This window comes from Astatotilapia calliptera, chromosome 20 (genome assembly GCF_900246225.1).
Source record: "Astatotilapia calliptera chromosome 20, fAstCal1.2, whole genome shotgun sequence".
NCBI classification, from domain to species: Eukaryota; Metazoa; Chordata; class Actinopteri; order Cichliformes; family Cichlidae; genus Astatotilapia; species Astatotilapia calliptera.
Window position 1 is genome coordinate 25745708 of NC_039321.1, and position 24374 is coordinate 25770081.

Here is a 24374-nt window from a genome sequence, read left to right on the forward strand (position 1 = left end):
TTTTTTCAGCTGAGTGAGTTTGAAACGCTTGCAGTTGATCCAAGCATTCGCTAACACATTTGAGGTGCTCAGTAATGATTCCTGTGTGGACTGGAATGTAGCACAGAGGAAGTAGTCTCCAGAGATACAAAGACATGGTGAGTGAATTCTGTCTGTGTATGTGTACGTGGGACTGTGAAGATCGTGAGTTTGACTGTGTGAATTTTGCTTGTCTGTCTTGTGAAAGAAAAGAATTTCAATAACTGACTGATAAGCTAAATGCAGCTAATCTTATTGATACGTGCTGTGTTTTGGAACACATTTAAGCTGGCAGTGTTTCTTGTGCAGACAAAGCATATTTCATTTGAAGATAAGATCCTTTCTTTTTGGCAGTCAGCGCTACACTTAATCATAGATGTTAGATGTTTCTCATCTTTAATTTGTTAGCCAAAAAGAAAAAGTATTTCACAGACATGTCAAATGTGATTTTAAAAAAGAAACAACAAAAGAAGAAAAAAAAAAACACAAAAAATAACACAGAAATGCAGAAGCAAGAACAATTAAAGTCAACTGTCTTGGACCATATATAACATCTAATGCCGTAAGAGCTACCCTTGGAGGTATTACTGAAACTGAGTTATGGTTCCCAAATTATTTGAAATTTTACTTAGAGTTAACAGTTACGAGTCAGCCGGATAAAGATGTAGCTTCATCCTTATCAGAGGATAAGGATGAAGCTACATTCTGCAAATCAAATACATAAGGTCTATAAATCAGACTCACTTTGTATTGACAACAGTAAAATGCAAATAGTATGCAACTAAACTGAATCAAAACATCCCATAGCTAATGTTTTAAGGCAAATACCTAATAATATACTGTACCTTTATGAAGGTCAACAATTCTTACTGACATTATTCACCTTTAATGGTCATTAAAATAAATATTGTTACATATTTATGTTACCTGTTAAAGTTCATAACAGTACAATTAGAAAAAGGCTGGAAGATTTGCCAGGAAAAAGCTTCTTCCCTCTAAAAAGATCCTGGCAGCTAATCTTAGGTTTGCAAAGTTGCATCTGAAAAAACCACAAGACTTCTGGAACAATGCCATTTAGACAGAAGAGACCAAAATGTGCAGCTCTACGTTAGGAGAAACCCAAACATAGCGTATCAGTGCAAACACGTAATGATGAAACTGACAGCTAGACCGGCTGAAACCAGGTCATGCAACAGGGCAGTGATAACAAGCACAGCAGCAAATCTGCAACAGAGTGGCTCAAAAAGAAAAGAATCAAAGTGTTGCAATGACCCAGTCAAAGTCCAGACCTCAGCCTAATTGAAATGCTGTGATGGGACCTTAAGAGAGCTGTGCATAAACAAACCTCTGCAAACTTGCTGCTAAAGGGTTTTCTACTTGCTTTTGAAACTTGTCTTCGCCAGGCGACTAAAGACAGAAACATCAGAAGACTCATTTTAGACATTTTTAAGATTATTTTCTTTTTACACGACACTCTCAAGAGAAAGGGAATGAAAGGAAGTGTGAGATGGATTTGATGTGTTTATTATAGCAAAAACTCAAGTTACTACTAGCAGTGTAAAAAAAGTCATTATTAGTGACAAACCCATGGAGATCATTTTACCATTTTATACTTATGTTACCTGCAGAGCTGTGGAGCTGAAGGTAAAAGCACCTCATTCTTTTTAGTGTTTGGTTGACAGGTTTATTCTAACTTTCATCACTTTTATAATGATATACAATCCAGTTTACACTGCCTGCCTTGCAAATAGCAAACGTGGTCATGAAACAGAGAGTTTTTACAGAACTTTGACAGCAAAAACTTGAAGCAATCATGTTTTGTTTTTTTTATCAGTTGCTTAAATTGTGGAGGAATTTTGGCCCACAATGTTACTTCAGTTAACGGAAGTTCGCAGACATCCATTTATGCACAGCTCTCTTAAGGTCCACCACAGCATTTGATTTAGGCTGAGGTCTGAATTTTGATTGGTCCGTTGCAACACTTACATCCTTTGGCAGATTTGTAGTTGTGCTTGGTTTCATTGTACTGTTGCATCACCAAAGTTTAGCCAAACTTCAGGTGTCAGATTCATCTAGAAAAGTATACAGAGGAATTAATAGTTCAACAGCAACATGCTCAGCAACATGCTCATGTTCTGTGGCTGCAACAACAACAAAGCCCACATCATGACCCTTCTATCAGCAGAGGTTTGGGATAAAACAATTGTGAGACCTTGCTTCACCTTATCATGTGACCTGTTGAGATCACCTGAAGCGAGATGTGAGTGGTGTTTGAGGTGCCTGGGGAGGCAAACTGGATTGTAGATGGCAGACAGATGGTATTGTAAGAAACCCCTTCTATTCAAAGATTGCTGCTCACAGTAGACATAGATGGCCTCTTTAACTCTTCTTTCAAACCATCTGTCTCCTCTGTCGATTTTTGGGCACAATTGAATGAGGCAAGGTCTCACAGTGCTTTTACCCGAAACCTCTGCTGATAATGATCCATGCTTTTTTTTCACGCTTTGACTCATGTGATGCAGCACATAATCAATAGTGGGTCAACGACCCCCCTAAGGGACAGCTCCCACTTAGGTTTAAATACCTGGGACTCTCCACCATTTGGTTTTAGGACTAAAGAAGCTTCTCAGATGAGGGGTGAAACATCTTCAAGAAACTTGAAGATGTTCAGTCGCTTTCTTTCCAAGCTCCTTAGATTATGTCCAGACATTTCCACCACTTTCATTGTTCCAGATGTTCCAAACCTAAGCCATACTGCCATGTTCTTTTTAGAGCAGGGGTGGGCAATTCCCGGCCTCGAGGGCCGGTGTCCTGCAGGTTTTAGATCTCACCTTGGGTCAACACACCTGAATCACATGATTAGTTCGTTACCAGGCCTCTGGAGAACTGCAGGACATGTTGAGGAGCTAATTTAGTCATTTAAATCAGCTGTGTTGGTTCAAGGACACATCTAAAACCTGCAGGTCCTCGAGGCCTGGAGTTGCCCACCCCTGTTTTAGAGAGAAGAGGTTTTTATCCTGGTAACCATTCCAAACAACACATACTTGTGTTTTTGTACACCGTATTGATCATGTGACTTCATGGTGATGGTGTAGGATCAAGCAAATAAGGCCCCACCCACACAGGCCTAGTGTGGGTGGGGCTTCTGTGGTGCATGACCATCTGACAGCATGTGGATCATGACTAGTATTACAAAGGTGCAACATACTTTACGGCAACATTTCTCTATTTCTGTCTTGCGCTGCACATTTTCAAGTTTTACTACAAGTACAAGCACAGTAGTTAGTGAGTATTTGTAAACAAACATGAAGCACTACAATTCAGACACCAGGAGGTTTTTGACACTGTACCTTCTATTGATGTGATTTCACTCAATAAGAGCCAGCAACCTCTAGGAACCACAAGCACCCATTTGGCAAATACAAAATTTTTCCTTGCAGCTGGTGGTTGTATTGTCCAATATGTATTACATAAGCATATCATGCTCTGACCTCTGCCAAAACATCTACTTTTATAGATGTGTTCACATTCGTTAATGATCATTTTAATTAGCAGCTCCTGGCTGCCTCTTACCCTCTCAGTTCCTATGAAAGCAGTAAGGGTGTAGAACTGCTCAGAGTCATGTGAAAACTTTCTTTTCCGCATGAAAAGAAAAATGGTGAAGATAATGAGGCATGTCAGTATCTGACAAGATCAGTAGTACAGCACTTTGGGCCTCTGCAACCTTAGTTAGTTGTAGGTGCAGTTGTTTGGTTAGCCTAGAAAAACATCTGCATCACACCCACTTCCACAGACGTGTACCACAGTGCCCACATAATGCGAGTTTAATAGATAACTGTGGAAGCAGAGAGGAAGAGCTGTCTGGGATTATTTTAGTTGTCTGACTCAAACAAATGCTAAAATCTGCAGAACAGTGATATCTGTGAGTACTAGCGTACAGTACATTAGTTATATAACCAACATAAGCACTTTTCCATATTCACTGATTTTCTGTTTTCTTTCAGATTAATTCAGTCACATGCTGTCCAGTAAATGTTAAAGTATAAATACCACAAATTATAAATAATAAAAGGTATTTCTGTAAAGACACAAGTTATGTAAATGCAACTATTTTTGGAGGCCCTCAGTCCTGAACAATGTTTTCTGAGCTTCTGAGCTTCACCTGCGACATACTGTCATAGTTCACAAAGACGTTCCCTGATGCTCGCTGTTTGAAGTTCAAGGACCAAAGAGCCCCAGATGATTTTGCAGAGAAAGACCTTTAAAAGGAGTCTGTGTGAAGATGCTGACTGTCATTGGATTTTTGTGTGTAAGAAACAGCAACGGCTCACACCTCACACACATCTCAGCCTCCATCATCTCACTCACACAGATGATTAGGTGTGCGGAGACCAGAACTGATGTGGACTTGCAGTGATTGAATCATAAAGTGACCCAAATGAAAAAATTGATTGGCCTCACAATCATGATGTGTGTGAAATGAGCGGCCTAAAGTCTCTGACACTGATCTATTAGGATTCCTCTCAAGCTCGCTTGTGATTCACAGACACATTGTTCTGACAGCTGCCTCATGGGGATGACATTCACACTGAGTGTGTGTATTACAGTGGGCAGATCTGATTGGCTCACGTGAGTGGATGTACAAGTTGGATTACATTAGAAATAGATGTGAGAGTAAAACAATGGACTTGGGGATTTGAATCGTCTTCAGTTTGTTTCTGAGTACAAAACAGCAATTGAATCTTTTTTTAAAGAAGATTGTATTTCTAATACGAAATGTCTAAGAAGCTCATCAAATAACCCTGAAGCCTCCTATTTGATTTGGAGGTGTTTGTTACATGTCATCCACCTTTCTGTCCCATATTTCCTGCCTGCACTGTCTGAACAGAATTTTTTGTTTTGTTATTTATCTGCCCGCTATGTGTATTTATGTCTGACTCTGACGTCAAGGCTTTGCATTAATATAAGTTTTACAAGGCAAATTTCACAAATATTGTAGAAAATACGTAAATCTGAACAATGATGTTGTTACCCATTAGCTATATTAAAGTTGTGTTGTGTTAACCTTGCTCACAACAAGGTTAACACGAAGAGATGACCCACACTTATACTTCGAACCAGTTTAGAAGCGCAGTGAGCTTACAGAAGTGTCTTTGGACCGGACCGTGGAAATAAAGCTGGAACTCACCGAGAACAAGTTTGAAATCAAAACCTTCCTGCTATGAGTGAAAATGCTGCCCTAATGAGAGTACATTTTGTAACCAATTATATTATTATTCATTAAATAAACTAATTAAAAACCTGCAGGCCCTTGAAAGTTGTGGAGATTCACTGCATAGAGCGCGTGACATCTGCAGCCGTCCAAGAGCCAGACTGCACTCCTCTTTGATCTGGCTTGATTATGCAGCGTGAGACTGACCTATCATGAAAGCTGAGATGTGCTGTGTTCGAGACTCCAGAATTGTAAACACAGAAGTGTCATCAGGCAGCTGGTTGAGGGAAAAAATGCAAATTAGTTCCCCCACCTCTTTTTTTTTTTTTTTTTTTTAAAGAAAAAAATGCTACTGTAAGGCAAGGCAAGTTTATTTGTATAGCACAATTCAACAACAACGTGATTCAAAGTGCTGTACTGTAATACTACCACCACTTTAATGGTTTGCAAACACTTTGCTGGCCATTATAGGGCCAAATATACTTCTCTTCTGCACCTTTATACTATTTATCAGTGCTTCACATGCCTCTTTTTCACTAATCCCTATTTTTATTTACTCTACTATAACTATACTAGTAATGAATATTAACTGCTGCATATTCTGGAGTTTCTTAAGTGGGAATTGTTACATTACAGAGTAATGTATGCACTCCTTGCTTGCAACTGCCATCTTGAGATTGAAAAATTCCAGCGCAGTACTTCAAGATAAAGTATATAAAGGGTCATCCCTAATAACTCGGCAATTATCATCATGTATGTTTGAGGACAGGGGAAAAGAGGGACATTGTTAAAACTCGGCACTGATACTGGCCCGTCGCAGTCCAAATTAGCTCAGCTTAAGAACTTAAACAGCTCGTATTTCTGTAGAAATTTTCCAATTTAATCTTCAAATTTTACCCTGAATCTAAAGCTCACATAAACCCATGACCCCGTCCTCACCTTTCAGAGAAAAGCTATAGTCTCCCTCAGGGCTTTATCTTACCTAATTCATTCTTCTTATCTGTAACACCCAATCTGAATATGAGCCATTTTCCTGTACGTCACGTGGAGAAAAAGCACTGTGCAGGAGTCAAACTGGGTATAGCACTGGTCACCTTCAAATGACAAGCTCCATCTGTCTGTAGCTCTCCCGGATATTGTAGCAGCAGTCTTGTATGTTAACTCATCTCTTTTCCTCTTTCTGGTCTCTTTTGCCTCATAACCTTTTTTCTTTGCTACTTTGTCCTGTCTCATCGTCAGACCGATATCAGTGTCCTCTTTCCCTCCTTTCACCTTATTTTCTTTCTCATTCTCCTATCACAGTGTGTCTGTTGTCCTGTGTGTTGCTGCGGGACTCTCTGGTTGATGTAATTTATGCTATCTCCTTTGCTAGCATGAGAAGGAGCGTCCTGAAGCCAAACGCTCTTCATGCAGAGTGCTCCTGTGGGAGGCTGTGAGCCAGCACTGACTGAGCTGCCCCTTTTTTATTTTTTCTCCTCCCCGTCAAGATCTCTCTGCACACAATCCAATAACCATACACATTAAAAACAATGGTCATTCTCTGCAGCCGTAAAGGATAATTAAAGATACCAAACATAGTAGCTGTCAGCTGCACAGGAAGTTGAAATGGATGCCTGTGGTTGTTCATTACACCAAAGTCCAGCTTAAGTGAAGATTCAGAATGCTCTGTGCAGTTTTGCTTACATGTCATGAGTGAAATCCATCAGGACTCTATAGGCAGTTTGGGCTTTTAATAGCAGTGAACACTTCACACTAGTTTTTGGAGCATGAAGAGATTTGATGTTGACAGAACATGTTTATGTGTGGTTGCAGGACTGTAATCCATTTCTATGACAACAGAGAAGGCTTTGGCTGGGGAAATGAAGACTGCGATGGAGGGTGACGCCAGGAGAACCAATCAGGTGGGAGCACAGCTGTAGATCATTTTATTCAAGCCTCTCAATCACTCAGGGGCCTTCCGGCTTTCTCGTTGATATGCAAGGCAGTGAGCCCATCCTGCCCGTGCCACTAACTTAACATCTTAGAGCAGCGGCTCACACGACATGCATTTGATGACTGCCTCATATGATCAAATAATTTAAGTCTTTTTTTAAGGGCAAGACTAAAAATTCAAACAGTTAAATAAAAGACAAAATGCAAATTTTAAGCTCACTCACTGAGAGATAGGATTCTCCCTCTCCCAGGTTCCAGAGGACCAGGGGGATATGGACGATAACTCAGAGAAGACCCCCAGCAAAGCCTCCAAATCCCCCCAGAAAAGCTCCAAGCGGCCCAAGACTGTCCCTGTCAAAGTCACCCTACTTGACGGCTCTGACTATGAAACCGCAGTTGAGGTATGCTACTTAATTTTTATTACTGAGAAGAAAATGATACATCAGGGGGAGAAAAACCAAGCAAATCAAATTAAAAAGAAGCCTAAATGGTAAAAATCTTTCTTTACTCAGCTTTGGTTGGTGTATCAATAGAAGCAAAACAATAATTTAGTAATGAACAAAAACACGGTGGAAAAAAATCAAGACGCACATGAAGCATCTCACTTACAAATGACTCAGCCTTTCCTTTATGGAACAGATCAACTAAAAGCATCAGATTTGTAGGAAGAGATAACGAGATTGGTAATGACATTATCTGATGTTGTCCTTGCTTTAACATACAGCGTAGCAGTCTGACTGTCTGACTACACAGTCTGCCTTCAAATGCAACGATTCCCGTATTTTGGCTAAGCTGTTGTTGTTGACTCTTAATGCAGATTTGTCATAGTAGCAAAGAGGGTTCTCATACCTGCCCTTAATAGTAGTGACCTTGCTCTACTGGAATGTATCACACTCCTGTTACTTCATTTCTGCCATTTTTGCTTATTGGTGATTATCACAAATGAAAATGCTCCCACCCTCCTCTCTACTCTAAATTCTTTCTATTTTACTTAAGTCCAGAGTACTTTACTTTGATGGGCTATTTACTGCTACATATGACCTTGCTGTTGCGGTGCTCTCAGGTATTATTTGATAGGTACAAAGTTATTATCTTTTAAACTCATCTTTTCACCTTCACAGTGAAAGACACTGCTTCCTTCCTAAACTCTTAAGTATGTGTTTCACCAGCAGTAATTCTTCAAAATATGCAGAAAACGGATCAGAAAAACGCCATTTTAAAAGGTTGCTTTGCAGCGCCGTTGACATGCAGTGTGGCTGTTTTGCCGTGCTTGAAAACACACGTGCATGCGTGATTTTTGCTGTGCAAATTATATTTTTATATATATTTAAAAAGCTAGTGTTGAAAAAGAGCTCTTGACTCAGCAGACCACACTACGTTACACCTCCATAGGATTTAGTCTCCCTTGGTAATACGTGCTACTGAGTCAGGAAATGCAGCACTGTTGCTATTCTCGCTGAGAGAAGGAGGAGACGGATGGATGGAGGTGAGACAAGCTCCGCATTGTGGGGGACAAGGCTTCCGTAAATCGTGACTCAGTAGCCTTATGTGTTGGTAAATAGATGATTCTAACTCAGTGGATCCCCATCTATTTGAATTTCACATGCTTGTCATGATCAAGTGTTGCAGAAAATTAATCTGCTCGCTGACTAAACTGACTTCTGAAGGGTGTCAGAGGAGGTGTTTTACACCAGCGGGAAACCCTGGGCAGGAATCACAAAGCTGTTTGGAGCCCCACTGGCACCTGCTGCTGATCGAGTGTGTTGCGGCTGGGAACGAGGTTCCTGTCACCCTCAGTCATGTCAACTGCATTCCTTTTAAAGCTTACTGCCTCCCACCTGACCTCACATATTTTACTTAAGAGAGCCAACGAGCAGAGAAATCTGTCAGAAATCCCGGTGTGGCACACACACACATAGATTTAACTCCAGCTTAACCCGTCCATCTTTCCTTCTGTCTTAGTTACGTGCATGCATACGCACACACACACATTTCTTCAGGTCATCTGGGCTGTGACACTAGAGGTAGTGGGCTTTGACAGGAAATCCATGCAGGTGACAAATGAGCGCTCTTATGTTTGACCGGGGAGAAAATGGAATGGGAGAAGGAAAGAGGAGGAGGAAAAGATGAAGAGTGGGGTGGGAAGTGTATAAAAAAGATGGAGAGGAGATAGATACTGAGGGTGCTGGTTGTATTGTTATATGGATAGGAGTGTGTGTATCTGTGTGTTAGCAGTGCATAAAAGGCAAACAGGGACAGAATGATGAATGCTGGGAGACTTCTTCTGTAATTAGAGTCACGATGTCCACCAAGCAAACCGACCGTGATAATAAAAAATAAAAAAAACAGAGAAATAAAAGGGAAGCAATTTTAACTTCCTATTCATAGTGATGTTGACTAAGCTCAGTTATATAGTCCTGCTTTAACCAAAGCTGTACTATTAAAGCAAGAACTCCACCACCCGCTTATAACACTTCACTGCCTTCAAGATCTCAAAGCCATCTCAAACAGCTAGGTTTTGGAATAAAAATCCAGTTTTACTCAGATTTTAACCACTTAAAATTCCGCTATACAGAATACTCTCTGCTGTTCCAACCCAACAAATACTGTTAATTTTCACGGTCAACTGCATGAGATTGTGAGTTTGAAAAGCTGCTCAGGGATTGCTTTCCTGTACTCGGTGCAGTCTCTGCTGACATTTCAAGAGCTCATGCTGCTCAGATTTGCCTTGTTTTTGCATTATCTGAATGACTGCAATATTTTTAAAAAGTCTTCCATTCAATTATCCCATACTTCCACTGTAGAAATGTAGTTCTTGTTCACATTAGCAAAACTAAACTCTCATCCAAATCACTTCAATTCAATTCAATTTTTTATAACGCCAAATCACAACAACAGTAGCCTCAAGGCTGCCTGTATCATAAGGTAAAGACCATACAATAACACAAAGAAAACACAAAACCCCCCAACATAATATGACCTCCTATGAGCAAGTGCTTTGGTCTCAGGGAGGGGTGGCCGGTTGGGGGTGAACCAGACGTTTCTAACTTCAGAAACGTCTGGTATAAACTGTACACCTATAGTTCAGAGTTTTCGGAAAAGAGCAACTCCAAAAAGAACCATCAGCTCATGAATGTGAGGTTCATGTGGTTGACTCGGTCAAACCAAATAAAATATTCATGACAGTAGGATCAAGCTCTGCCCCCTTTAGGAAAGCTGAAAGCTCATCTGCAGTGTATTCTCCATCGTTTCTTCTAACATGCAGCATGACACAGCCCCTCACTTGCTCTTCTAGACAGGTTGGAGTGAACTGTGGATGGATGTCACCCACATCCACCTTTTCTCTTACCACACTCTGCATTATTAACTAATTCAGTAACAGTAAATGATGAGTAACCTTTCAGAGCTTCAAAGATATCACAGCAGCAAGAACCAAAACAAAATTGGACTTTACTTTGGTTCTTGCTCAGGTAATTTATGCAGCTGCACAGCAGCCTTGCTTAGAAGTATGAGCAGTAGTGCAGGAACAGTCATTTTAGAGATGGGTAGACTTTACAGCACACAGGAGGCTCTGGAAGTGATCGTGCACTATGAGTGTGAAGATGGCACCTCATCCTCTTCTGAGGACTCTGAGGCTGACATCGAGGAGGCTTCAGAGGTAGAAACTTTGGATGGTATTTACAGGCTAAAAAAGGAATCAGTTCAAATCTGCAGGGTGCTGCAATGTTAAGGCAGTGTGACTTTTGCATGGTTAGAAAGAGAAGTGCTGACAGCACCATGTGGGAAACCTATATGCAAAGACCACAGTCTGTCCATTTGCACCTTCTCCTGTATCTCAGCTGGAGACCCTCTTCTTTAAAAGGGGTATAATCTAAAAACTATAATTAATAGTTGCTATTTATATTTCCGGCTGAAGTAGTCTTAAACAACTGTGTGATTTAACCTCCTACGACCTGGCATCCACATATGTGGACATCACATTGTGGGTTGTCTAGACCACAATACTAAATTTTGCTCTGCAAAGGCCTGATATCTTCTTCTCAGAAACTACATCAGGTAAAAAGATAATTCTTTGTTCTTACATTCAGGTCCCAATCAGCCCAAATAGCAAAGAGAAATTAAAAATGCATGCCATGAAAAAATTCAAGTCTCAGCAGGTTAAAGTGGGAAAAAATATTACTATATAATACTTTTAAAGTATTGTGAGAAGGTGGCATTTTTGGGAGGTAGGACCTCAAATATCAATTTTTGAAAAAAAAAAAAATCTGACACTGTACAAAAAATAAAAATGCATGAAAATTAATGTTGCTGACAATCACTGACCCATCTGAGGGCCTAATAAAAATAACAATTAAAGTTAAAAAATAATTACTATATAATATTTTGTATATTTTGGCAGTAAGGTTGAGGGTGAATTGTGGAAATTCACTTTGCATGTTTGAAAGTTCTCACATGTGATATTTGTTCAAATAAGCTGTTATATTCACAAACAAGAATTGTGTACATGTGTTTGTTACAACAAAATGTTACATGCTGAATTAGGTTACATAACTGCTGGCAGCGTGATGGTGCAGCAGATACACTGTTTCCTCACAAAGAGAAGATCCTGGGTTCGAGGCTGGTTAAAGACTTTTCTGTATGTAAGCAAAAAAAAAATCTTGCTTGTGTTCTCTCTGTGCCTGCATTGGTTCACTCCGAGTACTCCGGTTTCTTCGCCTTCCTGCCAAAGACAAACATGTTATGTTAACTGATGATGGTAAAATAGATAGATATGCACAAGTGGCCTGTTTAGGATGGACTCGACCTATGACATCTGGAATAATCTCCAGCCTCCCCCCAAACTGAAATTGGATAAGTGGAAGGAAATGGATGAATAATATTTAATTGTGCTCTTTGCTTCCCAGTTCAGCCGTATAGATTCCTTGGTGATTGTTAGAGCAATTTCAGTGCAATATAATGTGGGGGGACCACAGAATGCAGTAAGAGAAAGTTGGCGAGTGATGTTTTCACTGAAGTGCTCTATAAGGGTGCATAACCAGAGAACTGGAAATGATTATCTGTATTCGTGATGGAGCTGAAAAAATGTCTGAATCCTGTCTTTAGCAGTTTTTGTTCATACCTTGTGGGGGAGAAAAGAGAAGTCTGTGTCATACATGTGTGACTTTGTAGTAACCCGCAGTGTTTTACCACTTGCTTGAACTTGAAAGACTTTGAAAGACTTTCAAATACTTTCAATCTATATTATTTTGTTGCACTCACTCCACCCTCCTTCCAGGATCTTAAGGTGCAAAAATTACTTTTTATAATATTTGGCACTTTTCAAACAGTTTTATAATCTTGGCTGTGCGGCACGAAAACACTTCCACTGGAATAGTTGGAAAAATGAGCATCCAAATGGGAAAATTCATGCGAATGCCCACAAGGCATTCTTCGGGTAGGCGGACGCTTAACACATGCAGCTTTGCACCCCAATGTCAAGCATCCTGCGATCCTGCCAAGAGGCAGTCACGTGTCGGCATTACTGGTCAAACATTATCACAAGAAGACATACCATCAAGGACGAGGGATCACCATGAATGAACTTTGAGCTAAAAGATTCTGGATTCTTGGATGCAGCAAGATTGTGTCATCTTACATCTATAAATGTGTAAAATGCAGAAGGTTCAGAAGGCGCACAGAGCAGCAGAAGATGGCAGACCTCCCAGAGGATCGGATGGAGACCACACCACCATTCACCTACTGTGGGATGGACTGCTTTGGTCCTTTTTATGTCAAAGAAGGCCGCAAGGAGATAAAGCGTTATGGTTTGCTAATCACTTGCGTGTGCTCCAGAGCAGTGCATCTTGAAATGCTTGACGATCTCTCTACAGATTCCCTCATCAACTCCTTACGTGCATTCATAGCCATCAGAGGTACAGTTCACCAGATAAGATGCGATCCAGGCACGAATTTTGTCGGCACTAGAAATGAGTTTATTGGAGCATTTAAGGAAATAGATCAAGCCAAGCTAGGGAAACTGGACTGCGAGTTTCTCATGAACACCCCAGCATCTAGTCACATGGGTGGTGTCTGGGAAAGACAAATTCGCCCCATAAGAAGTGTTCTCATGTCCATTCTGGAACAATCAGCCAAACAACTCGACAGCTCCTCTTTGAGGACATTCCTGTATGAAGTCATGGCAGTGATTAATAGCAGACCATTGACTACTGACCAACTATGTGATCCATCAAACCCAGAACCTTTAACGCCGAATCACATACTAACCATAAAGTCCACAATCATCTCTCCACCTCCAGGAAGGTTTGTGAAAGAAGATCTTTATCTCCATAAGAGATGGTGTCGTGTTCAATTACTTGCCAACACTTTCTGGACAAGGTGGAAAAAGGAGTATTGGTTAAATCTTCAAGGCAGACAGAAGTGGACCAAAGAGCACAGAAATGCTAAGATCAATGATGGTGTCCTCCTGAAGGATGAGATAACTCCACGCAACCAGTAGAAGTTGGCAAGGATCAATGAAGTGTATCCTGGAAAGGATGGAAAAGTGAGGAAGGTGAAATTGCTGCTGAGTGATCCAACCCTGGATAGAGCAGGAAAACGTACCTCCAAACCTGTGCACCTGGAAAGACCCATTCAGAAAACAGTCATTCTGATGGAAGCGGAAGAAGATTCTCCACCGCACTCTGCTTAAAGGATAATTCATGATAGTTCATTCAAAAGCCGTTCGTTAGTTCATAGGCAATACTTTATTCTTTAAAATCACAAGTGATTGGTGGGAGTGTGACGGTCTTTTGCATTTGATGTTTGTTAAGCTGTATGTCTGGATTTTGTTCTTTTGCACCCTCTGGTGGTGAACTGTGTAGGGTACAGTTTTGCTGTTTGGGTCTCCTCCTAGACACTTTTTCTTTTGCTAGCGCACATGGTGTCTGCATGCTGCAGTTCACAGTTAGCTCCACACATGGAGAAAATATCGTTCAAAGAGTAGAAATAATTGAGAAAGAAAATGGAGGATAAGGCAATAAGGCCATAAAGGACTATTTAGCACCTCCTAGGTTTGTGTGTTTTAAATGTTTTATTTTCTGTAATTAAGGACTTTTGATTGATTGGCACTAAGTAAAAGAGCACATTTTAATGTGATGTTTTGTTTATTGTTTGTCCGTGAGCAGTTCTTACGGGTTGCCAAGACCAGAATAAACCCTGTTCTATAACTACATCGTGTGTACGTCAATCCTTGGTGCTACAATCAGCATTATTCTTTCTGCTTCAGCCATGGCAGCCTCAGTGCAGCAAGATCTAAATTATTATTTATTTGACTGGCAGAGAGGCAGATTAGCTTCCAATGGTTAATTCATTCCCCTCCTTAATTTTTTAAAAGTTGGCCTGATGGCACTGCCAGTTTTTTTCACAAGAGCCGAGCTAAGGTTCGTGGTGGCCTTGTAGTAACCAGAGATAGAGAACGTGTGAGGGCACCCGCGCTATTACTTCTGTTTCCATGGTAACAGCTGCTTGGTTGCTTTAGGAGCCAGGTTTCCCTAGGAGATGAAGCTGGTGTGTGTTTGTGCATTCGTTAGTGTGTGTATGTGTGCACATGTCCGTGCATGTGTGTGAAAAAGGCGTTTTTGCCAAGGCCGTCTGTGCAACCCGCAGAGGCCCTGATTTCAGCCCCGAAGGGCTGGATAGAAAATAGGTGTGGTCTGGTGTAACGCCACTGATGTGAAACGCTCTTCCTTCCCTTATAAAGGCATAAAGACTATACAGGAGCTCCTCCCACTCAGCAGAGGGGAGGACAGGCAGGGAGCGTCTCTCAGACCACAGTTGGGGTGGATTTTATGTCACTGATAATTCAGACTCCTTATCATTATCATCATCATCGTTTATTTATATAGCACTTTAAAAACACACAAGGCTGACCAAAGTGACTCCTTAGTGTAATGAAACAAGGACAAAGATGTTGCATTAAATGATATCTACTTTTAACAGATTCTCAAGTGCTTATCTTTTTTAGAATCACAAATGTCTCATTACAGTTTTACAGATTGTACATTTTGCTTACACTTTCTGAATCGTAGTTTAGATATTGATTGGAGAACAAGTTGGGCTGTGCAGTAAAGGATTCCTGATGCAATCATATCAGTAACATGTGCAAATGATATGGGATCCAAAGTAACATTTATGTGTTTTACTCTGGCCTGTAGTGCCATTTATCTGTCTATATTGTTTGCGCGTGGGTGCACCAGTTTTGGAGCTTTTGGCTGCAGAGTAACCAGGTCATGATTTCTGGAAAGAAATACTGATACTTAGTTTTTGTGACTTTTTTGGCTCCTTAAGCACCACAAGTTCTGTTATATTCAAGAGATGGCTGACATGTCTGCTCCCCAAATTGCTCACATTGGGCAACTCACAACACACTCGCAAAACATATATCTAATTTTGTCCTCCAGTTCAGCTGTCTCTTCAAACTCTAACCAGCAGATGCCACCTTAGTCTTCCACATCTTTAAAAAAAACGGTGTTTTTACACTTTTGTGTGTTTGTTTGTTTGTTTTTACACACACACACGTGTAAATGTGTGTGTGTGAATGGGTGCATGACTGGTTGTGTAAAGCGCTTTGGGGTCTTTAGGGACTAGTAAGGCGCTATACAAATACAGGCCATTTACCATTTATCCTCTTCCTTTTGTCTTTTGCAGTATTTGCTGCTCATACAACTTGGGCCTGCACCTTTATGCTGTCCCACTTACTATGTGTTCTTGTGTGTGTGTGTGTGTGTGTGTGTGTGTGTGTGTGTGTGTGTGTGTGTGTGTGTGTGTGTGTGTGTGTGCGCAACAGAAATTTGCCAAGGGCCAGACTCTGTTGGACATGGTGTGTGGCCATCTGAACCTGCTGGAGAGGGACTACTTTGGCTTGACTTTCCAGGACACAGACAACACCAAGGTCAGACACACAAACACACACCCACCCACACAGATATGCATAGATGGGCACAGCAGGACATCTTACTTGTGCGTTTATTTATTCACTTTTACAGTTTTACATGTGTAACTGAAACTCTGTAATGATCGCCAGATGCAGCTGCAGTTAAATGAAATGCAGACTTCATACACACACACATGCACGTGTACACTGGGTGTTTATTACACACTTTATTTCCTAAAGTTTGAGCTGGTGATTTTTGATAGAAAGACTAACTTTAAATAGAAACCCCCCCATTTCTGGTTTCTCCACAGTCTTCTGCTATTGTCAAGCTATTATACTGAGCTTTAATGTCATTTAATTACATTTTCATTACCACAGTGACCGTTAATTTGGGGGTTTAATTTGGGCTTTTTTGTGGATAGTTTTCAAGTGTTTTTTTTGTGGTTGCTTTTTATGGAGTATTTACTGTTTTGTTTGGGTTTTTGTCACTGACTTCAGAAGAAATGTCAGCCAGTCCTTTAGTCCATTTAACTCCTGCTTCAATGGTTTTTCCAGGTGTTATAAAGCAGTGAACCTCTGGCTGCCCTTTTAACTTTGCTTAACCACTTACAGCCTGAAAGTGGCACACATGGCCTTTAATATTTTAGAATGTGATTAGATAGTATGGCCTTTGAAAAATAGTGCAGAGGGTCTGCAGTCCACCATGAAAGCTCTAGTGGCATTAAGCAGACAGAACTGAATTCAACTGGCATTTATCAGCCTTAATATTAATGCTTTCTGTGTTTATAGAAGCCTTCATCGAGTTTCATGAATACAGTTGAATCCAACAAGGGAACAGAGTTATAAAAGGGAGAGCAATCAGCGAGGTCCAGTTCTTTAAAGGGCTCTTAAACATGAATATGGAGATGGAATTTCTCAAAGGGGATTGTCTCTTTCTTTCTTTATCAGAATTGGCTGGATCCCTCTAAAGAGATTAAGAAGCAAATCCGGAGTAAGTGCAGCAGATGCACGCATACTGTACACACATGCACACATATGCACACACATGCACACGCACACACAGTCGAACAAGTCCGCGCAAAAAACAGCAGAGGCACAGAAATCCTTCACTAAACAACCTTTGCTGGGGCTTCGTCCACAGTTGGTCCCTGGAATTTCGGGTTTGCTGTCAAGTTCTACCCTCCAGACCCATCTGTGCTCATTGAAGACATTACCAGGTAGGTCTGACTGCTTCTGTTAAGCTTGCTTGTCAAATCAACCATCAACTATATCAACCACTGCACTCAAAAAATAGTGTTCTGGTCATTGTTAACTTCTCTTGAACCTTTGACCTAAATTGTTTAATAGGACTATAGTAGCCTGCTATCAAAGAATTGAGGCTGAGACTCATTACAGTACTCGATTCCTTCAGATGTTCCAGTTAGGCTGACACTTAGATCTTGAAGAGAAGTATTACCAGCATCTCTGCCTCTGTTTTTTTTAGGTACTATTTGTGCCTGCAGCTGAGGGATGACATCCTGTCTGGTCGTCTCCCATGCTCATTTGTCACGCACGCCCTTCTGGGCTCCTACACAGTCCAGGCGGAACTGGGAGACTATGAGCCCGAGGAACATGGTCCAGACTACGTCAGCGATTTCCACTTTGCCCCCAACCAGACGCGCGAGCTTGAGGAGAGAGTGATGGAACTACACCATAACTACAGGTCATAGAAAATATGACTTCATTAGTAAACTCAATGCTCTTGTTTGCGATCTGAGGAATTAATATGAATAATAAGAAGTGAAGGATCGGTTGTGGCATTTGCACTGTAGGGGAATGAGTCCAGCAGAAGCAGAGATGAACTTTCTAGAAAATGCCAAGAAGCTCTCGATGTATGGAGTTGACCTGCACCACGCTAAGGTACAGGGATGCTCTCTTTATTGTTTCTCAGTCTTTTTTTATCTGTCAGTACCTCTTCTTCTGGCTCTTTGATACTCTGTGAATTTGTTTAATAGGATTCAGAGGGAATCGACATAATGCTTGGTGTCAGTGCCAACGGTCTGCTCATCTACCGTGACCGCCTCAGGATCAATCGGTTCGCCTGGCCAAAAATCCTGAAAATCTCCTATAAGAGAAGCAACTTTTACATCAAGATCCGCCCTGGAGAGGTTAATAAAAAACGTTTTGTTATCTGTTCTTTAGTATTTTGCTTGGAAGAGCTGGAGTTCACAAGTACTGCATGCACAACCCCACCAGAGCAGCTCCTTGTCACTTTGCCAGAACTGAGGCGAGTGAAATAAAGAGTCGTTTGGTAAAGAGCTAGCTTCACATTTCTATTTCATGGTTTCACAGTTGTTAAAATTATATCACCGCCTCTCTTGACTCGTCCAAAGCAGCGCAAATAGTCATTTCATGGTTTGATAAAAGTGTTACTTCTGAGATGTATCTTGCTGCACACCATGTGACAACTGCAGAGAGTATTTTATCAGGCATTATTTATAGACTTTAGAGATGCCGTTCTTAAAGATTTGGCTGATAGGTCATGTTTTTATTCTTGTCCTTCTCTCTTTCTCGACTTTCGAGTGTGATTAGCCAGTCGGGAGGATTTGCATTTTCATAAAGGATTTTACTTACAAGTGTAGCAGTCACGTTATGCTCGCTCTGGTTTTTCAACTCCCTAAAGTTATTATGATTTCCCTTCATTCTTTGGCCTTGAGGGTATCTGCAGTGCTTTATATCCACAGTTAAACTGACTTTGATATCTTAATAGTGAATACCAAGTCCATTCTGTGCATACACTTTGTTCTGCAGATGTATCCTCTTAAGTCAGCTGTCACTTTAAATTTGCCTGGAGGGTCATCATTGTGGTTTAAAACCACTTTTATTCTTATCTGTCCCCATAGTGTTTTTGTGTGGAACTAAAGTGCTTCCTTTTGTGAATGGACTCCTCCCAATGTTTAAGGACCTGTTATATTGCTAATAACCTATTGATCTGAAAGCATTTTCCTCCCTGTTCACACAACTGAATGTCTGATGGACTGAGTGCATGAACAACTAATTTATAGGTTGGTTAGAGATGGAAAATCTACCTGTCATGGTAGCAGGAGACACAAGGCGAGTAAACAGAAAACACTGATTTTTCCATTGCTGCAGAGTAAACACATTTCACCCTGCCGCCCTCCCTCCATCTTCCACTTCACTTGCTTCCCTCACTCTCTTTTTCTTCTTCACCTCCCCGCCGCCTCCTCCTTTCACCACCTCCACTCATGTCCCTCATCACTCAGTATGAACAGTTTGAGAGCACCATAGGCTTCAAGCTGCCCAACCATCGGGCCTCGAAGCGATTGTGGAAGGTCTGCATTGAGCACCACACCTTCTTCAGGTAGGCCTTAATGCTCACAGATACAAACAGCACGTTTTCTGCACTGTGCTCACTCTGACCTGCATGAACCTTGGCACAGTAGACGTAGAGTATCCCTAAAGTGTTGATTTTCTAACTATTGATTGTAACAGTTTTCTTAAAGAGTCTGTAGATGAGTGATAAAAAAAATGCTCTCAAAAGAGTTTGGAAAATTTCTTTGATGGTTTGGAGGTAGGAAGAAGAAAACAAGTCTTGCAGCAAATACATCAAAATGAATCATAGGAAAGTAATTTGATATAGGTCATACAGTGTGAACACGGACCTTATTTGTAGGATTTGTACTGAAAAATTGGATATTTTTAAGGGTTTACACTGATTTTTTTAAAACTTTGTTAGTTCCTAGAGTCAGCAAATATATGATAGAAGAGAGAGCTTTCTTGTCTGCATGGTACAGTTGTGGTCATAATTTTAAATGCACTCATGATGGGCATTAATTTCATGGTAATTTTGACCTTTTAATGAACTGTTCTTTTTTTCAAGAACAGCATATATCTTAAATGAATAAAATGAAATAAAATAAAAAAAACCAAGTATTTGGTTCCCAGGTTTACATTTATTTTAGATTTTCTCTAATCCAGATAGGATTAAAAGTATACATGCAGGCTCAAATATATAGATAATTGGTTAAATGTCTCTTAGCAAGCAGCACCTAAACCAGATGCTTTTGGTAGCCATCAACATCTTCTTGTATAACTCTGGCGGAATACTGAGCACTGTTCATGGCAGAACTGGTAGAGTTCATTTACACTGGTTGGTGTCCAGACACACACACACACACACACACACACACACACACACACACACACACACACACACACACACACACACAGAGAGAGCGAGAGTAGTAAACAACTTTATAATATGGTTGTGGTCAGTGCATTGGAAAGGGGATTCCAGAGGTTTAATGTTAGCCTACTTTATCAGTTCCAAAACTAGTTTGGGATCATTTTCTTGTTTTTTCCAAGTTTTGATCATCTAGCTGTTGAGATTAAGTTGAAAACTTTGGAGGTAATCCTCCTTCTTCATTTTTGACATTCACTTTGTACCACATACCATTACCACTGGTAGCAAAACAGCCCCAGAGCATGATGCTACTGCCACCAGGCTTAACAGCTGGTGTAGTGTTCTCAGATTTGCAAGCCTCACCTTTACTCCTCCAAAGATATGTCTTGTCATTTTGGCCAGATAGTTCAATCCTTGTCTGACCATAAAAAGAAGGCATTTGTCCATGTGGGCAGCTGCAAATTTCTGTTGAGTTTTTGTTGTCAATTTAGGAGCTGGAGCGTCTCTCTTTGTCACCACCCTCTCAGTCCATAGAGATGAAAAACTGTGGACAGTGATGGTGGCGTTACAGTGGTATCCAGTTCATGGCAAGCTTGAGCTTTGGTAGTTTCTGAACATCCTAACCAATTTCCTCTCATCTGAGGGTGGCAGTTTGGGTCTTCTTCCAGATCTCGCATGCAAAGTGGGGGACACATCTCAATAACTTGTACGCACGTGCAAGTGTCTAAATGGAAGATCCTGAAATCTGCAATTGTTTAGAAATGGTCCATCATGCTTCTGGAATGGCCTTCATAAAGACCTTACCTCAATCCTATTGATGATTTGTGCACTATGCTTAAAGGCCATGTCTGTGTCAGGAAACCAACCAATTTACGTGAATTCTATCAACTGTGCCAAGGTCAGATATCCAGCCTGGATTATGTCAGAAACTTGTTGATGGCTACCAAAATCATCTGGTTGAGGTACAACTTGCTGAGAAACATTTAATCAAATATTTGTGTGGATTTATGTATACTTTTGAGCCTGTTTGGATTAGATAAAATCCAAAGCAATTTCAGACTTGTGCACCTAATTCTAGGTTTTTAAAATCTGAACTATAAAATAATTGCTGGAAAATTCTATTTTTTTTTTACTTTCTGATTTAAAAAAATATGTATCAATTTGCATTGCTTTTTTCTACAACCAGTATTTTCTTTTACAATCTATTGCTTAAATTTAGTCTGCAATTTCAGGTTTTTCAGGAAAAAAAAAAAGACTGATGACGTAGAGGTCTCAGAAATTCATTAAGATTCATGTAACATTGTAACTCATAATACACTTAGTGTTAAAGGGTTAAAGATGTATCCAGTGCAATCATTCCATCCTAGAAACAGAACACTTTAAAGAAATCACTAGAAAGTCCAAAATTACCACAACAAAAATGCCCATGATAAGTATAGGTAAACTCATCAGACAGGATATGATTAGCTTAGATGAAGAGAAACTGTTATGAGAGTCAAAAGTTATGATTTAAAGACTTTAGACATGCTGTTAATGAAACACAGGTGGGCTTTGATGAAATCATGAAAACTCATGAAAACATACGAATGTTGGGAAAACGGGAAACACAACGAGGTCAGACTGGATGTCAGTCAGACAAACTGATAAAAGACTGAGAGAAGGGCAGGACTAAATAAAGCACAGAGTGCTAATTGGGTAGCAAGACACAGGTGGAGGCAGGAGATTCTTTAGTTAATTCCAGTAAATTTCCAGAGAAATCAATAAATAATGGTTCCGCAAAGCCCTATCGAATATGTGCCACATATATTCATTTTTAAGTGAACTGAACCTTCCTGCAGGTTGGTTTCCCCAGAGCCACCTCCCAAGGGCTTCCTGGTGATTGGCTCCAAGTTCCGCTACAGCGGGCGGACCCAAGCCCAGACCAGACAGGCTAGCGCTCTGATTGACAGGCCCGCTCCACAGTTCGATCGTTCTGTTAGCAAGAGGTACCTGCTGCCTCGAAGCATTGACGGAGGTAAGAACCCAGACTCTTTCACTGTCGGTATGGACATTTGCCGTGAGGCAGTTTGTTCTCTCCACAGAGTAAAAATATTTCAGCAAGAATGTTTGTTGATTTTGTGTTGCAGCCCTCAAAGTGAAAGAGGCCAGACGTTCCTTGTCAAAAACAAGAATTAACATTAGATTTAGATATTATTTTATGCGCAGCGCATTCAAAAGCTTAACCTAAAAACTCCTGGTGTTTTATGGTTACCCTCCACTTGCTTTCAACCAGCCTCGGCTCTTGGTGACAGTATGGACCAGCTGTCCCAACGAAGCTCCAGTGAGCGCACACAGTTCATGTCTAGAGAAGATCTGGACCAAGAGGGCAGCCTAGACCTGGACCACGATCAATATCATTATCAAGACCAAGATCAGGACCACTACACAGATCAGGAAGACGATCAGAAGCCGACACTGGGTGCCAATATCTCACCACCGACCAAGACTTTGGAGCTGAAGGTACCAGATGAGAGGACAGACTTGAAATGCACAGAAATCCGACTTCATTCATGCTCTGATTTTCATAGTTCAAAGCTGTACAAACAAATTACATGTCATTGTTAAGAAGAAGAGAGTTTCTATTTAGCCACAACCGATCAATCAGCAGTGCAAATGAAATCAACACATCTGTTAAATAGGATGCTGTAAATGTAAAAGCTACATCGCAGTTTTGAGGACACTGCAGAGAAATAAACAAAAAGCAATTAATCTGATTCATTGGGAAAGGTAAACAGCACACTGTGCATCACAACTGAAAAATATCTCACATTAACTCATCTTCTCTTTCCTCGTTCCTTTTTTATTTAAGAATGTAATCACCTTTCCTATTTTTCTCTCCTTGGCTTAATTAACCTGATTCCCGCTCTTCCGGTTATGAGACTTCTCAGTATGCACCTTCTTTTCTCATCATTTTTCTTAAATCATCTCCTCAAATCTAACTCGACCTCTTTGTAGTACATAAAACGTCTCTAACCGAGCATCCTGCCTTTAACCAGTAACATTCTCTTTGTATCACCGTAAACTTAACAATCTTAGCTAACCTCTTCTTACATTTCTGTCCTGTGCCTTGTGCTTTCCTTCAGGGTGAGGAAGCAGGCTCGCCTGTAGACTCAAAGCCAGAGGTATTTTGGTATTGGACTTTGGTGTCTGTATACGTGCTTTTTTTTGGTCGTTCAAGGTCATGTGCTCGTGCACTGTGTTTGTTAAGCACGACCTGTCTTATGCCTGTGTTGTTTGTCTGTAAAAGAAATGTTATTTCTTTTGATTTCATGGTTTCCAGGATTTCGCTAGGTATAATCCGTGGAAAATGCATGAATTGATTTTCAAGAAAAGACGAGAAATGTTATATATAGATTTAATCAAGCTTTTTGTTTTATTTCGTATTTTCCTGCTGGAAATAGTTGTTTCACTGGAAAGAATGATTAAACTGTAATAAGCATTTTGATGCTAAAAAGAGTAAGACGTCTATTGAAGAACTGACTTATTTTTCTCGACTTGCAGCACAGTTTCACCAGCATGCCTCTGCAACAGTGTCCCCGTATGACATTAGAGGGATTGTTTGTCACCAGCAGGATAAACAGATGGCCTTTAGGCACTGTAGACGATTCAGTGAATCGGTGTTTCCCCACTTTGCAAATCTACCGATCCACCAATTAAACTGCCCCAAAATCTACATCTTTGTTTAATTTAGAAATATATTTATTTAAAAGCCATCTTTCTCTATGCTCTTATTTGTTTTGTAAAAGTCCTGTGCAGGTAGTTGTGGTGCTGTTTTCTTGACTACTGCAGGAAATATTGGCATCACATTAGTGGCTTAATGGACTCTTTGTTTGTGGTTTTGTAATGCCTTCCCATCAAATCTTTGGATCAAGAAGTATGGGAATAATCCTCCTCCAAACCCTTAAGTTCAGTCAATAAATGTCTTCATTAATTACCAGTTGGCTGACACTGAAATGGATTGTCCCTCTCTTCTTGGCAGAACATTAAGTGGCTTAACAATCACAGTCCAAAGCCTCAGTGGTGTCAACTGTTTCTGTTTGTCAGTCTGGCTGCCTGCCTGCCTTTTTTGACTCACCTGC

The 24374-nt window shown here is 40.6% G+C and overlaps 1 protein-coding gene across 4 annotated transcripts in view; it reads left to right on the forward strand.

The window, feature by feature from the left end:
- The window catches only part of LOC113013086 (band 4.1-like protein 1), a 45753-nt gene that overhangs the window by 11795 nt on the left and 9584 nt on the right, over positions 1-24374 (forward strand). For 3 of the 4 annotated variants that reach the window (XM_026153688.1, XM_026153689.1, XM_026153691.1), the window contains exons 2-13: positions 7043-7131; positions 7414-7563; positions 15987-16091; positions 17022-17064; positions 17215-17290; positions 17557-17775; positions 17885-17972; positions 18068-18220; positions 19337-19434; positions 22095-22270; positions 22529-22755; positions 23379-23417. In XM_026153688.1, the coding sequence (XP_026009473.1) occupies positions 7060-7131; positions 7414-7563; positions 15987-16091; positions 17022-17064; positions 17215-17290; positions 17557-17775; positions 17885-17972; positions 18068-18220; positions 19337-19434; positions 22095-22270; positions 22529-22755; positions 23379-23417 (1446 nt within the window). In that variant the 5' untranslated portion in view covers positions 7043-7059. The remainder of the gene's footprint in view (positions 1-7042; positions 7132-7413; positions 7564-15986; positions 16092-17021; positions 17065-17214; positions 17291-17556; positions 17776-17884; positions 17973-18067; positions 18221-19336; positions 19435-22094; positions 22271-22528; positions 22756-23378; positions 23418-24374) is intronic. The other variant, XM_026153690.1, reaches the window with a different exon arrangement.